Source organism: Centropristis striata, chromosome 6, assembly GCF_030273125.1.
Source record: "Centropristis striata isolate RG_2023a ecotype Rhode Island chromosome 6, C.striata_1.0, whole genome shotgun sequence".
Lineage (NCBI taxonomy): Eukaryota > Metazoa > Chordata > Actinopteri > Perciformes > Serranidae > Centropristis > Centropristis striata.
The window spans coordinates 36,182,938-36,199,280 of record NC_081522.1 but is presented as its reverse complement, the minus strand read 5'-3'; the positions used below and the strand labels follow the sequence as shown (position 1 = coordinate 36,199,280).

Below are 16,343 nucleotides of genomic sequence, written 5' to 3'. Positions count from 1 at the left end.
GTGTATTTTTGGCGATTACTTAAAGAAAACACATGTTCGTTGGGGTTCAGAGGGTTAAAGTCCCACTTAATGTCAGCCTCGAGGTTCAAATCCATCTTTTTATGAATAAAAAAAGAGGATGGGGAAATAAAAGGGTTAAACTCACAAGACCAGTCATCCTAAAGCTGTCAAAAATAGCATTTTCTGGAATGCCTTTGGTTGCCTGCAGGAGCTGTCACGCTCGCAGCGATCTGGTTGTGACAAAAGCCACATGCAGCCATGTGAACAGCAGAGATGGCTCAAAACGGCTTCTAACTTCTGTATCAATTGTCCTTAGAGGCCTCTCATCCTCGCTCGAGGGAGAAGTGATCATGTGGTAACTGCAATTTCTTAACAAACAGATAAAGATTTGTATGAACATGAGACAAATCAAACTCATCCAAAAGCCCTGCAGCAGCAGCAGCAGCAGAGAGCTCTGAGTCAGATGTACACTGGAATAGCTCACTGCTGAAGATGACTTCACGCTTCAAGAAATATCCCGGACGAGCAGGGAGAGATTCTCTCTAAATTATGTGAGTTTAAAGAACATGCCATTCACACAGACATGAGGCATGTAATATAGGACGGACGAGCAAATGATGCTGTTTCTTCACGGAAAAGACGGAGAGATCAGTCAATCTCCATTTGCTTCAGATGTCAGCACCTTGTGTCTTTTTATTCTGTGCTGCTGCACAGACTGGAAAACACTCCTTTTATATTATAGATTCTTATTTTAAACACCTGTCTTAAGTTGAGGTGATGAACAGCTTTGTCAGGTGTCAGATTTTCAATAAAACATCATATCCAGATGTTTTCATCTTGCAGAAAGACCATTTTAAATTCCTACTTCATCAACATATTTACAACAAACAGTGTGAGCCCACAGCTCCCTGAAAAACTTGCTGAAGAACATTGTGGTTACTTTGCAAAATCCATAAAACCCTTAATGGGGACCATTTCTGGGACCAACAAAAACAGACTTGTTTGACTTTGCTTCACTGCTGTAGATTTGTTAGTTTATCCAGTGGCTCTGGAGGAGTTCCCCCAACTCACAGCTCAGCAACAAACCATTTAACCCAATTAGGCCTAAAACGGCTGGAAAATATGCCTGTAAAACTTATGGTCGATTTTAAAATAAACCCCTAAAACCTGAAGTTTTTCTTGAAATTCAACAGAAGTGTCAACGCTTCTACTAAATAATAGATTTTTTAGCCTCTGTGGCAGATAGAAATTAAATTCAATATATATATATATTTGAGAGCTTATAGCTGTTATATCTGAGCTCCCTCCGCCATGATTTCAAAGTTCTGGAAAAATCCCATGTTGCATTGCGACACTCCTACATGTATTCTGATGCATTTCATTGGCCAAGAGACCGAAAATAGGTGGAAAAAACCTACAAATACTACAAAACGATGTATCCGATTTCCCAGCTTTAATGGTAGAATAACGCAACAGGCCCCCGGTTTTAATGGTGGAAATGTGGTAATTCTTTCCCGCCTTAAATGGGTTAAAGGACTTTAGAATTGCTCGAAATGCTGCTTGAGGTTTTAAAAAAAAATATTCTCAAGAATGATCATCTGACAGAGGTGAAACACACACACACACACACACACACACACACCAGGAACCTAAAAGTAGAACGTTTTCATCCTGTGTTTCATGCCACATGAGACTTCTGCAGCGGAGAATGTTTAAATGAATTCTTGATGCTGCAGCTGAAGTGTTTGCCAGGCTTCTAACATGAGAAGCTGTGCTCTTAGTGAGTCAATCGCACTTGTTTTTTATTGGAGCAAACTGAAAATGAGTGAAATCTAACACCTATAGATCAAACAAGAGCTCCAGAAATGCACTGCTTTCCAAGTCGCTGGAGGCTGCAGCTGTGCAGCAATTAACAATCATTTTATTATCCTGACAACTAACCCATTTATTGTCTATAAAATGTCAGCGTATAGTTGAAAAATGCCCATTTACAATGCACAGAGCCCGGGGAGAGCATCATGCCAACACACTTAAGTCCTGGAACAGAAACCTCTCCCTCGTTATGCAGCAATAAACACTTTAAAGGCTATTCCATAGTTAGAAATAAATTCATAAAGAGATTTAAGACGTACTTCTCTAATGTTTTTTGCCTGTTTTTTTTTGTTTTCTGTAAAATTCTCTCCTTTTTATGTTTGTATATGTCCTCTTTTACAACATGCTTAACTTATATTGTCTTAGATTTATTCATCTATTGATCATTATTATTATTATTATTATCCAATCCAATCCACTTTATTTGTATAGCACATTTAAACAACAAAAACGTCTCCAAAGTGCTGTACATAGAATCAACAATAAAACAAACATTTCCATATAGCAATCAGCAATATATAATAAGTGTATAAATCTAAAATGATGCTATAAATAAAACAATACAATCAAACAGATAAACATAATAAAATAAATAAAAGACGTAGTTAAAAGTAGAAAAATAAATAAAAGACACAGAGGACCACAAAACTCACGCAAAGTTAAAAAGCCGAGGAATAAAAATACAAATTATTATTATTTATCTATCTATCTATATATTTATCTATTTTTACTTTTTGGGGTGGGGATTCTGTTCTGAGTGTTCCTGTATGTCTGTGTTTTATTGTGAAAAAACCTTAATAAACAACGTTTTTAAAAAAAGAGAAAAAAAGGAGAGATTTAACCTTTAATAGGACACTCATTGAAATACTTGCAAATTCCAAATTTCAACCCTAGAGAACATTGGAGGATATTACAGACAGCCAGAATGTGTCAAAAAAAAGCACACAGACCCGGGGGAGGGGGGTAATATTTTGAGAAAAAAGTTTCTGAGATTAAAGTGACAAATCTACGAGAAAAAAATGCGCAGATTTATGAGATTTAAAGTGGTGAAACTGCAAGAAAAAAAGTTTCTTTTTCCCACTTTTTTCTTGTAAATCTGCAACTTTTTTGCGCAGATTTGCCACTTTAAATCTCTTAAATCTGCTGCTTTTTTTCTTGTAGATTTGCCACTTTAATCTAGTAAATTTACAACTTTTTTCTGGAAATATCACCTGAAGTTACCAAATATAGTTCTTCTCCCCATAAAGGGTTAAGACGCTCGTGAATCATGTGAAGGCGCGAGTGGAGCATGAATTTTCATCCGATACTCAATTATAATGTCACAAAATCTAAAATAGTGCACTAAGTAGCACGCAGTGAGAAATCGGAGATGTTGAGAGGAGAGAAAATGAGAGGTTGTCGTGTGACATGCTTGTAATTGCCTCAGATAAAACTATCACCGTGGCTTGTGGTTCACACTTCCTGCCAACCCACAGAACAGACCCATGGGCCTGGCTCCGGTCGTGTTCTGCAGCCATGTGACAGTGATTTCCCCTCTAATGTTGCCATTCACATGACACCCACTCACTGCGCCCTTTTGTGCAGAAACAAGCCCGAACCGAGGCCCTCATAAATCTCCGAGCCGTTCCAACATTTCATTTGAAGCTTTTACGTCAAGTTCAAAAGGGCCTGCAGGAATCTGTAACAGAAGGACCTCAGCCTGTAGCGGTTAATGGTTAGAGGATCTATAAACATTGTTTTTCAATGCTAATAGTTCTGCCGATGTGTTCTCTGTCTCCCGGGCGGCTTTATGGGTATTTCCCTCGAACCTTTTGCCACAATAAAGATCAGACCTCTGACGAGGTTAAGAAGAATTAGACTTCAAGGGAAGTTCCTCATTCCTTTTGTGCAGATCTGCAGATTTCCAGCTAAATGTTTTCACATAAAGTCACACCTGCTGTAAATAGTGTTCAGGTGAAACAGGAAGTGGAGTCCAGTGCCAGCAGGCTGAGCATCACGCAGCTACAGAAACAAGACATCAGATTGAGAGACACAAGGGGCCGGGCGCCGTGACAGAACACATTCCTCTAACTCAAACCATGCTCGCTTTGTTGCTTTTATGGATTCTTTATGTGTTTCACTGCTGAAAAACGTTCATCTTTAAGGCTGCGGCTGCACAAAGTTTTACAGCTCAAAACACTGTGGGAAAACACAGGTTTTGTACTGTGTGTTTTTAAAAGAAACAGTGCTCAGAGACAACTTTCTGAAGCTGCAGAACCACACTGGAAGCATGTGAACGTCCCTGGCGAACGATCTTCAGGAGTGATTTTATAATCATAATTTTTCAGTGCATGTTTATTCTTAATCATTTTCAATTTAATTTCATAACACACACACACACACACGCTGCAGCACACACAGCCTGACTGTGGCAGCCTGGACCTGGACAGTGCAAATGAGGCCAGCTTCTGCGATGAAATCGCAGCTTTGTGTGCAAAGAACGGGGAGCATTTTAATTTGTTTTTCCATAACTGATTCGCAATCTGTGTCTTCTTTGTTATCTAAACCATCGCTGTTGGCCATTTTTATTAGAGGCCTATTACAGTATTTTTTCCCTTTTTAAATACTTGGAGTATCTCCAGCGTTAAAGGTCAGATTTTAGTACAATTTGGGAAGCTGTGTAATGTGTAAATAAGAACTGAATGCATCAAATTCATAATTCAGTGTAAATACATACATATATGTACAAAAAATAAAGGTTTATCTGTTTGAAGTTAAAATATTATCAATGTAATATGTTGCAAGGGATCAGCAAATTAATATTTATGTGTTTTTATTTTTTAGGACTTACACATAAAAATAATATTGTTATATTTATTTATATTGTATTTATTTATATTTTTTTTTATCAAAGGTTTTAGACAACAAGGTGGGTTGTATTTTGAAGTGTAAGATAATTGTCAATGTATTTATATATATTCCAGTATTCTTCAATTTAATATGAAACTGTTTTATTTATACTTACTATCAAAAATCGTGGTGTCGTGATTTCAATTCTTAATTGAAAATTGATAGAAATTAGCCTATATTTCAATTATGTATGTAAATTATGTAAATCAAAAGCAGGATTGGCAACTGACCAAATGTGACCATAGCACCTTTGGGTGCCATATTTAAACATATACATATATATCTATCATATCGCACTTGACTTCATGTCGCCCGTATTAAAAAAACAAAACAAAAAAATTCTGTTGATCTTTACAAATCAAGCCTCCATCGTCACACAATGAATCAGTTGTCTGTGCTGAGAAAAAAAAATGTTCGTGACCTTAGAAATCTAAAATAAAATCTAATAGAATTGTGGATTTGGAGAACCATGATACCAATAATTATAAGTCCTCAGACTTCCCAGAAAACAAATCGCAGAACCAAACCAAATGAATTTAGTTTTACCAATTACATGTGACCCTGAAGATCAATGTGACCAAAACCAAAACAACCTTCGGTGGAGAACTGTGCAACCGATGTTCCGCTCACAACCTTTAACTTTACCTTACGGGCAAGTGTGCCATCTTTTTGTTGATTAATTAAATGATGCTGCCATAAAAACAACACACGAGGAAAACAACACCTCGGATGTGAAAACAAGTTTAAGCCTGACGAACTATAACTCGGCAGTGATTGATATGGCGACGATGGAGCTGATTTGTGGCGACAACATGAATCACATTGTCTGTTTAATATGCAGCAGTGACAGGCATTAATCACTGATGTGACCTGCTGATATATCCTGTTGACAATGAGAGGGTGTTAAAAGAAAACTGCCCACATCACAGGGGAAATTTACTGGCTCTGCAACTGGATCTAATAAAGGTGTTATAAATCTCTTCTGGAAGCTGTTTTCCACAGATGCAAGAGAAATTAATAACTGTGGAATGCAGCAGACGATGCTCTAATGTGGCTTTTAGATTAAAAATGATCCACGTCAGAGAAAGTCGTTATAAAGTCATTATTTAGATCAGGTACAGCGCTCCCGCCCTGCCCTGTTCCCTAAATCTTTAACCCTCTAGGGTCCTGATCAGATCATGTGATAAAGATATGATAGTTTTAATTTGATAGTACAGAAATATTTGACAGTTGGTGTAGCTCTCTGTGTAATTTTGCACATAGAGTTGCAGCTAACAAGAAAAAAAAGCCCATAAATACACGTTTTTATGGGACTTTTGGGGACGTTTTATAATATTTACATTTTTTTTAACCTTTTTATATGTTCATATTTGTATCCTATGTTTACATTTTCAACTTCCAAAACAGCTCATTGAGCATATTTGTGGTTTTTATTCTAGTAAATAGTATAATTTTTCAACTTGGATTTCATGATTTTTGTGTATTTTTGGTCTCAATATGTTGATAAAGTAGCTTAAAGTGAGAAAATAACTGTCAGATCATATAGGTGAAGAAAAATGGACACCAAATATGGGTATAGTATGTGGTACATGAAGGGCAAAATCAAAAGTATTCAAAAACGGCCGAAATAGGCTCAGACCCCAGAGGGTTGAGTCGATATCAAACGTGCTTTTTCATGATATGATTCAGCTGCAATTAGTGGGGAGTGTTATTCTGACACATCACCAACTTCCTCGCCACGACGCCTACCTCCTGCATGTGATATAATGGATCTAATGATGCGGAGCGGCCTGTCATGTGTTTCCAGGCTTTTGCCTCCTGTTCTGCACATACCTGTTTAAAAAACGAAGATTTTTCTAGTTATCTAGTCTACTCGGGATTCTCATGTTGCAGGTAAGAGGCCACGGCACTAAAGCCGCAGCACCGGGCCTATATTATGTGAGCAGTTGGCCTAATTTACAGCCTAAGTTAGAGGTCAGGACCTTTGGCTGGACCATGTGTTTGTCTAAATCACGCCGGTACTTAAACACTCCAGCTCAACTTCACCTGCCATGTGTCATTTTTCCTGGATGAAAACCGGGGCAAATAACTCAGCCACTGCAAGCTGTAGATCACCGCCGAGTTAATGGCTCTCACAAAAAATGTGTCTCTGCTCGGAGGAGGACAGAGGGGGGCCCGGAGACATGTGATGTCTCCCGGAGCCTCCCACAGCCCCGAGACCTGAGTGACTGCAGCCCTGCAGAGCAGCCGTCAGAAAACTAGCGCTCCCTACTGGTGTCAAATGTTCTGTGAAGGTGTGAAAGTCAAGACACGCTCTCCCACTTTCTCTCTCTCACACACACACACACACACACAGTCATACATACGCCTTAAGTGCCATAGATCATCCAAGAATGCTTGAACAATCTGCTTCCTTGAGGCAGAGCTGTAATTTGAGGTTATGATTTATACAAAACACCATCATTTCGCCATAAATTTACTATTTTACACCCTCAGTTTGTGTGGATTTACGAGAGGACTAAACAGATCGGTGCATCCCTACAAATTCTCCACATATTTCCTACATGTGACAACGTGACAGCAAGGAAGCACGGGGGGAGCCGAAAGGAAGGACAGTGACTAGAAGATGAAAGGTGTCGGCTGATGCAGCCAGGCACAACTTACTGTATAACTTCATTAAAAAACCATTAAAGGAAACTCTGCCTGGGAATATGATTAACAGCGGCAGGGATGCCCACCCTTCTCCAGGAAACTTCAAAGTCTTTAAATCCCTGATGCATGCACACACACACACACATGCATGCATGCATGCACACACACCCTGTTATATCAGTGGTAATGTTTCATGTCCTTTTTATCTGATTGAGTCATTAAAAGGAGCTTAAGTTGCCATTCACAGTGAGACAGATTAAGTGAAAAACCTGATATTCGCATTTGAGTCAAACAGCCTGGGGGGCGTCATGCAGGTTAAACCTGCCTAAATTTAGTTTGCACACCTTCTTATGCAAACACACGCACATTAAATATATGTAAGATGCAAGAAAAAAAGGGCGCATGCATGTGGTTTTTAATGAAGGAAAGCTGTTTCTGTTTGATCGTAGTTGGTGATTTAAGATGCTGGTGTGGATGGAGGATGAACTCTTTCACCACAGGGATAAAAAAGGGCCGCTGCTGTTACAATTTAGAAATGTTGGTCATTTCTTTAAGTCTCTTTGCTGAGAGTGGCCTTAAGAAAAGTCTTCAAATTGTACATTTTGGGCTCAGCCACGTGAGAGGCCACAGATTATGATGTCAAGGCAGACACACAGAGCCTAAGCTGGCCCTGCAGCACTCCTAAAACACACAGAGAGAAGAAGAAGAAGAAGAAGAAGAAGAAGAAGAAGAAGAAGAAGAAGAAGAAATGGGCTGCCTGATGACAACCGAGTTGAAATCTTGAGATGTTTATTAATCAGTTGCACCAACACAAACAGGAATAAATTAATAAAGAGCACAGGCTGACACCCTGACCTCACAGTACACCTGATTACCAGCAGCTTAATTTAAGGATGTGTGCCAGCCTGGAGAGGTGGCTTTACTCGAATTAGAGATCATGTTCCAGATAGACTGGAGTCTGTTACGCAGCTTTAAAGTGAGTCTGTTTTCCTCTACTGCCTCCAAAATGCGCTCATTTTTAAGAATTGAAGCAAAATAAGTTACGCAAGGTGCAAAGATGAGAGTGGACTCTCAGACTGGCGCCGTTAATATGAACGTATCGATCTGGGGAGGCGTTAGGAGCGCTTCCAGCGGAATAAGGAAGACGTGGACGCGCCGTATAAACTCTGGACAGGTGGAGCATTTTTGAAGGTAAAGCAGGTTTAACACCTTGCCAGTTAAAGTGCTTTGGCAATTAAAAGCTCCAACCGCAGGAACGGGAGCGCTCCCGGACTGCTTTGGCACGCATATGCCACCAAATTCTCACCAAACTGTTCTTTAAAGTGCACCCAAAGCCTCATATTAATAAAAAAAAAAAATCAAAAAAGGTTCCGACTCGAGAACAGCAACGTGTCTCTGCGTCACTCCGCAGCGTAAAAACGGTGAAAACCCAAAACAAGAAAGAAAGAAAGAAAGAAACAGGAGCGATCACTTACTTTTGGCTTCTTCATATGGAACGGCAGGAGTAAATCCAGTGTGTGCGAAAGCCTATTTTATTTTACTTCTACGGGGAGGAAAGGGGTTGTCATCATCCTGTGTGCACATATCCAATGCCTAAGTCAGCGGTATCCAAGCAGAGGAGAAACAAAGCCCCGGGGAGAAGAAGAGGAACAAGAACGGCAAAAAATGTAAAATCAAACTTTGAACCTTTGCGGACTGGAGTCTAACGGCGTGTGGCATCAAACCCATCTATCTACAGCATAGATCCAGACACTGAGGGCTCGCAGCGGCGGCGGAACGGGACAGCGCGCAGAGGGAGGGAGTTAAGCCTTTATAATGATGCGTAAAGAGCGGTCAAAGAGCCGCCCTCTGTGACGAGCCGCTGCGAGCAGAGCAGGGCTGCACTCCAAAGCCAAGACTGCCACCAGAAACAGATCCGGATCACACACTTCAGAGCTGCTTTGTGCTCCGAGGATCAATAGTGACATTATCTGGCGACTAAGTGGTAGTTTTACTAGACATTTAGAGCCCAAATACCCATAAAGTCTGACATTTACTACTTTTTTTTTTTTTTTTTTTTTAACTTAAAGGGATCTCTTGTTGTCTGAAAACAGACTCACCATACAGATGCATAACTAAACCTCTCACACTGCTGCAGGAAATGTCTCATTAATTAAAAAGAAATATGAATATGTGCATCCTGCTTATCTATCTTAAGGTTTACACATTTACTTTCTATGTTCTGTGTTTTTTTTTCACTTGAGGCTTTGATCCAAAACCAAGATTGCAACCAGAAACAGATCCGGATCACAGACTTCAGATCGGTTCTGTTCTTTGAGGATCAATAGTGACAATATCTGGCGACTAAGTGGTAATTTTACTAGATATTTAAAGCCAAAATACCCATAAAGTCTGACATTTACTACTTTTTTTTTTTTTTTTTTTTAACTTAAAGGGATCTCTCGTTGTCTGAAAACAGACTCACCATACAGATGCATAACTAAACCTCTCACACTGCTGCAGGAAATGTCTCATTAATTAAAAAGAAATATGAATATGTGCATCCTGCTTATCTATCTTAAGGTTTACACATTTACTTTCTATGTTCTGTGTTTTTTTTTCACTTGAGGCTTTGATCCAAAACCAAGATTGCAACCAGAAACAGATCCGGATCACACTTAAGAGCATTTCTGTTCTTTGAGGATCAATAATGACAATATCTGGCGACTAAGTGGTAATTTTACTAGATATTTAAAGACAAAATACTCCAAAATATATACTTTAATAAAAAAGAACACTTTTTTTTTTTAACTTAAAGGGATCTCTTGTTGTCTGAAAACAGACTCACCATACAGATGCACAACTAAACCTCTCAAACTGCTGCAGGAAATGACTCATTAATTAAAAAGAAATATGAATATGTGCAAATTGTGCATCCTGCTTATCTATCTTAAGGTTTCAACATTTACTTTCTATGTTCTGCGTTTTTTTTTCACTTGAGGCTTTGATCCAAAACCAAGATTGCAACCAGAAACAGATCCGGATCACACTTAAGAACATTTCTGTTCTTTGAGGATCAATAATGACAATATCTGGTGACAAAGTGGTATTTTTTACTAGATATTTAAAGCCAAAATACCCAAAACGTTTGACATATACTTTTTTTTAAACTTAAAGAGATCTCTTGTTGTCTGAAAACAGACTCACCATACAGATGCATAACTAAACCTCTCAAACTGCTGCAGGAAATGACTCATTAATTAAAAAGAAATATGAATATGTGCATCCTGCATATCTATCTTAAGGTTTCAACATTTACTTTCTATGTTCTATGTTTTTTTTCACTTGAGGCTTTGATCCAAAACCAAGATTGCAACCAGAAACAGATCCGGATCACAGATTTCAGATCTATTCTGTGCTTTGAGGACCAATAGTGACAACATCTGGCGACTAAATGGTATTTTTTACTAGATATTTAAAGCCAAAATACCCAAAAATATATACTTTAATAAAAAATAACACATTTTTTTTTAACTTGAAGGGATCTCTTGTTGTCTGAAAACAGACTCACCATACAGATGCATAACTAAACCTCTCAAACTGCTCCAGGAAATGACTCATTAATTAAAAAGAAATATGAAGATGTGCATCCTGCTTATCTATCTTAAGACTTCAACATTTACTTGAAGGCTTTGATCCAAAACCAAGATTGCAACCAGAAACAGATCCGGATCACAGATTTCAGATCTATTCTGTGCTTTGAGGACCAATAGTGACAATATCTGGCAACTAAGTGGTAATTTTAATAGATATTTAAAGCCAAAATACCCAAAAATATATACTTTAACAAAAAAAAACACTTCTTTTTTTTTAACTTGTTTTTAACATGTCTTATTGTCTGAAAACAGACTCACCATACAGATGCATTACTAAACCTCTCAAACTGCTGCAGGAAATCATTACATAAAAGAAATATGAATATGTGCATCCTATGTTCTATGTTCTATGTTTTTTTCCCTTGAGGCTTTGATCCAAAACCAAGATTGCCACCAGAAACAGATCCGGATCACACTTCAGAGCGGTTCTGTTCTTTGAGGATAGTGACATAATAGTGACAATATCTGAAAAAGAACACTTTTTTTTTTTAACTTAAAGGGATCTCTTGTTGTCTGAAAACAGACTCACCATACAGATGCATAACTAAACCTCTCAAACTGCTGCAGGAAATGTCTCATTAATTAAAAAGAAATATGAATATGTGCATCCTGCTTATCTATCTTTAGATTTTAACATCTACCTTCTATGTTTCAGGTGTACTTTAGGCATTGTGATCCGGATCTGTTTTTATTGGCAGTACTGGTTTTGTATCACACTTCAGAGCTGCTCTGTGCTTTGAGGATCAATAGTTACAATGTATGGCGACAAACTGGTAGTTTTACTAGACATTTAACGACAAAATACCAATAAAGTTTGACATATACTTCAATCTAAAAGGAAACCCTTATTTTTTTTAACTTAAAGGGATCTCTTGTTGTCTGTGACTCACCACACAGATGCTTAACTAACTCTCTCATCTTTGCTCCAGGAAATGTCTCAACAATTAAAAATAAATATGAAGCATGAGTGTGTTTAGCACAGCATGCTGCAAATAGATTTCAAAGTTTAATGGATCACATTTGGATCACACACTTCAGAGCTGCTCTGTGCTTTGAGGATCAATAGTGACATTATCTGGTGACTAACTGGTAGTTTTACTAGACATGTAACCGTAGAAGCACAGATACAGTTCGACCAATTGCCACCATTTAAAAAAAATAGATATTTTTAACTTAATTAGTGGTGGACACGGCAGTTCTTTTCAGTTTACTGTATCACAAGAATCTGTTCATAAAAAAGAAATATTGATTCGTGCAAAAGATTTATTCTCTGAATCATTCGTGTTTGAGCATTCAGTACAGCTCGCTAAGTGAACTGAGAACAGCCGGACCTGAGAATTTAGTTGGAAATTACAAAGAAATTACAAAAAACAGTAAACACAAAAGATTGCATTAAAAATGCTGAATGCACACTGCAAATTTATTTAAACTTTAATTAATTCAACTTTAACCCCTTGGAGTTTGGGGCTCTTTGGTCGGTTTTTGACAAACCTTAAAAATCTTTACCATGACGTGTTAATAATAATAATAATAATAATAATAATAATACATTTTATTTGTAATGTACTTTACATTACAGGAAATCTCAAAGTGCTATATAAGTGTTGGTATCATTGTTTTCAGCACAACCTCACCCATATTTTTTTTTTTTTAATAAAAAACACAAAAATACAAAAAAACACAAAAAAATAATAAAAAAATCACACATAACACATACAACTTTTTTTTTGCAAAATACACATAAAAACACACAAAGAAATTACAAAAAACAGTAAACACAAATGATTGCATTACAAATGCTGAATGCACACTGCAAAATTAGAAAAAATCTCTGCAAAAAAAGTAAAATCATGTTACGACACTTGGTCAAGGTGTTTTAATTTTTTTTTTTTTTTACCTTTGCTGAAAAAGGGTTGATGTATTACACTGGACATGGAAATTTCTGGAAAAGCCATAACTTTAGAGAAAAACTGACAGCAGAGCTCCATGCCACTTAATTTCTGCCAACAGCTATGGGTTGAAATATGTGCCACCAGAAACTGAATTTGAATTACTTATATTTTTATTTTAATTGCTTAACTTGAATAATTGCATTAAAAAACTTAATTTGAATCACATAAGTTGAATTTGTATTGTTCAATTTGAATCATAACATTGAAAAACTGAATCTGAATCTTGTAAGCGAGCACAAAAAACGGATGTGCTGATTGGCCGAAGAGGCGCTATGGCAACCGGGTGGCAACAAATGTTACAAAAAAAAACAAAGGTGCTGATTGGCTGAAGAGGCGCTCTGTTTATCTGTGCTTGACTGCTCTGACTCAACTACCCGGTTGTTCGTCACAGAAAACTGAACTGGAGTTTCGGGGCTATTTTGTCGGTTTTTGACCCCTTTTTTTCATTCTGTCTGTATAAACCTTAAAAATCTTTACCATGACGTGTTGGTATCATTGTTTTCAGCACAACCTCACCTATATGATTTGATAATTATTTTTTTCATTTTGATTTACTGGATCAACATTTTGAACACAAATAAAAAAATAATACAAAAAACACACATAAAAACAAACAAAAAACAAAAAAACTTACAAAAAACACAAAACACACACAAAAATAATAATCAAAAAACACACATAACACATAAAACATTTTTTTTTTTACAAAATACACATGAAAGCACACAAAAAACACAAAGAATTGACAAAAAACAGTAAACACTAAAGATTGCATTAAAAATACTGAATGCACACTGCAAAATTAGAAAAAATCTCTGCAAACATTTTTTTTTACCTTTGCTGAAAAAGGATTGATGCATTAAATTGGACATGGAAATTTCTGGAAAAGCCAAAACTTTAGAGAAAAGCTGACAGCAGGGCTCCATGCTGCTTCGTTTTTATGTCATGACGTCATGAAGAAGTCGTGCTCCAGCGCTTTCCTGGACTCCAGAGGGTTAATGTAAACACTGCTACTGAGGCAGAGAGCCAATCAGGGCTCCCGTTCACTTTACTAGTATGTCAGTACACAAACTTAAACACTGACTGACCTTGGCTAGAGGTAATGGCAGTTTGTGGCGGTAATACACCTATTACGCTGGTTGCCAACCGCCCGTAAAACACCAAAAGAAGAAGAAGTCTAGAGTGAGGGGCGCGCTTGAGCAACTTGGCACTTATGTAAATGGACCTGCACTTATATAACGCTTTTCTAGTCGCATTGCGACCACTCAAACAGACTGCACTCATTCACCCATTCACACACACATTCATACTGGTGGCAGAGGCTGCCCTAAACGGTGCCACCTGCCACCATTGGGAATTCATTCACACACCGATGAACGCAGCATCGGGAGCAATTTGGGGTTCAGTATCTTGCTCAAGGACACTTTGACATGTAGGCTGCCATGGTCAGGGATCAAACCACCAACCCTCCGATCACTGGACGAACGCTCTACCAACTGTGCCACAGCCGCCCTGATCTAGAGCCGGGGTCTGCAACCTTTACTAACAAAAAAGCCATTGTCGGCCAAAATAAGAAAAACAGTCAAAATGGAGCCACAGACCTTATTTTGAGCTTAGAATGAAGATAAAACAGCCTACTAAGTCTTAATTAGCCTACCGACATTAATAAGAGGTCATAATGAGCATTTATTTATATGACTTAGGCTGGAAACCGAAAAAATATCTCAGTAGATTTGGAATCGAAAGTGATTCTAGCTAGGAAAACTCAAAACTAGACTTGAAGTTGGCAAAATGTAGATGTCACGGCGGCTGACTGTAGACTTTAATAAGCTATAATGCACATTTCAGTTGATTCAAATGTGTTAAAAATATTTTTTACTGCCATATATAATCTACACGTTTTTACAATTGAAGAATACAAATCGATTTGGGCCTGCACCAAGATATATAAAATTTAAAATGTAAAGAAATAAACGTTTCATTTTGTATATATATATATTTTTTTATCACAGCCACATGGCTCCATAGCCGCAGGTTGCCTAGCCCTGGTTCAGTACAGTTCGTTCTCCTTATCATTTCCTTCTTTCGAATGAATCATTTTATTAACGAGAAATCACTAAAAGGGATGTCTTGGCACATAAACACACTATACAGATGAATAACTAATGCTCTCAAAGTTCAGGAAATGATTCCTCATTTATTACAATAATAAAAAGAAAAATGTTTTTAGCACAGCATCCTGCACAACTATCATTAGATTTCAACATTTACTGTCAAATAAATCTCAGAAAATTCAATTGAAAAAGTTTTGCTTGCACCGTTATGATCTGATCACTCAGAAAATGATTTAACATGAGAAACCTTTGAACTGTGGAGTTGTCCCCTCCCCCTTTGTGTGAGTGTAACTGAGTGAATGAGTGACTCAGTAAGTGAATGAGTCAAAGGGTGAGTCACAGCGCATGGGAGGAAGCCACAGGGATTTTCACAATAAACTGCTGGAATTCAGGCACGCTGGGAACTGAAACTAGTGAAAAAAAGCACACACCTTCAGATTCAATGAGTCATACGGCAGTTTGTACAGCATGCAAATCTGTACAAAATAACCTCTGCACACTAAAGTTTGTTGGCTTTTTTCACACAATTATTTGGAGACTGTTAGAAGCAATAATTAATAATTTATAGTTCAATTATCTTGTTATCCACTGCGTACGTGATGCTCACTGTAATGATATAATTGTGTGATTTATTGGTGTTTTTTTGTAATTTGTTTTCTTTGCTTTAAACTGATTTTACAATGACCTAATTATGTTCAATGGCATTTCCTGTTGGTGTCTTCCGATCATTTCCCCCCCGAGGTGACATTCTTGAGCTGCATGTGACTCTGGCTTCCACTGAACTCAAACCGCTGAGTAAATTGTCTCAATTTCAGTCACTTGCATGTAAGAACAAGTCTCTTTTTTGCAGATTGGGAACAGTGTGTTGTTGAAAAAAGGCTAGGTTTGCAGAACTCTACACATGTAATACCATAAAAAACCATACCAGCACAAATATACATCTCCTGCAAGAGCAATGAATCTTGCAAAACTCTTCGAACTTTTCACATGGAGCACTGGGAAATCTGATTTTTTTTGTTTTTGTTTTAACCTCACTTGACATTAAATTTAACAGACCTCTTCCTCTTGATTGATATGATTGGATCGTGGTTCACTAGGGTCTATGAACAGAAATGTGTCCATAGCAACAGTCTGTTATACATGGCCGTGGTCTGCTATTTAAATAACCATAGAATTCCATAAGAACCAATTTATTCAATAATAAATATACTGTGCTACATATACCATCA

The 16,343-nt window shown here is 37.6% G+C and overlaps 1 protein-coding gene across 1 annotated transcript in view; it reads right to left on the bottom strand.

Annotated features, from left to right (window-relative positions):
- The window catches only part of kitlga (kit ligand a), a 40,015-nt gene extending 30,666 nt beyond the window's left edge, over nt 1-9,349 (bottom strand). Inside the window, exon 1 of the mRNA XM_059335770.1 lies at nt 8,889-9,349. Within this exon, the coding sequence (XP_059191753.1) occupies nt 8,889-8,903 (15 nt within the window). The 5' untranslated portion in view covers nt 8,904-9,349. The remainder of the gene's footprint in view (nt 1-8,888) is intronic.
- Nucleotides 9,350-16,343: the final 6,994 nt, after the last annotated feature.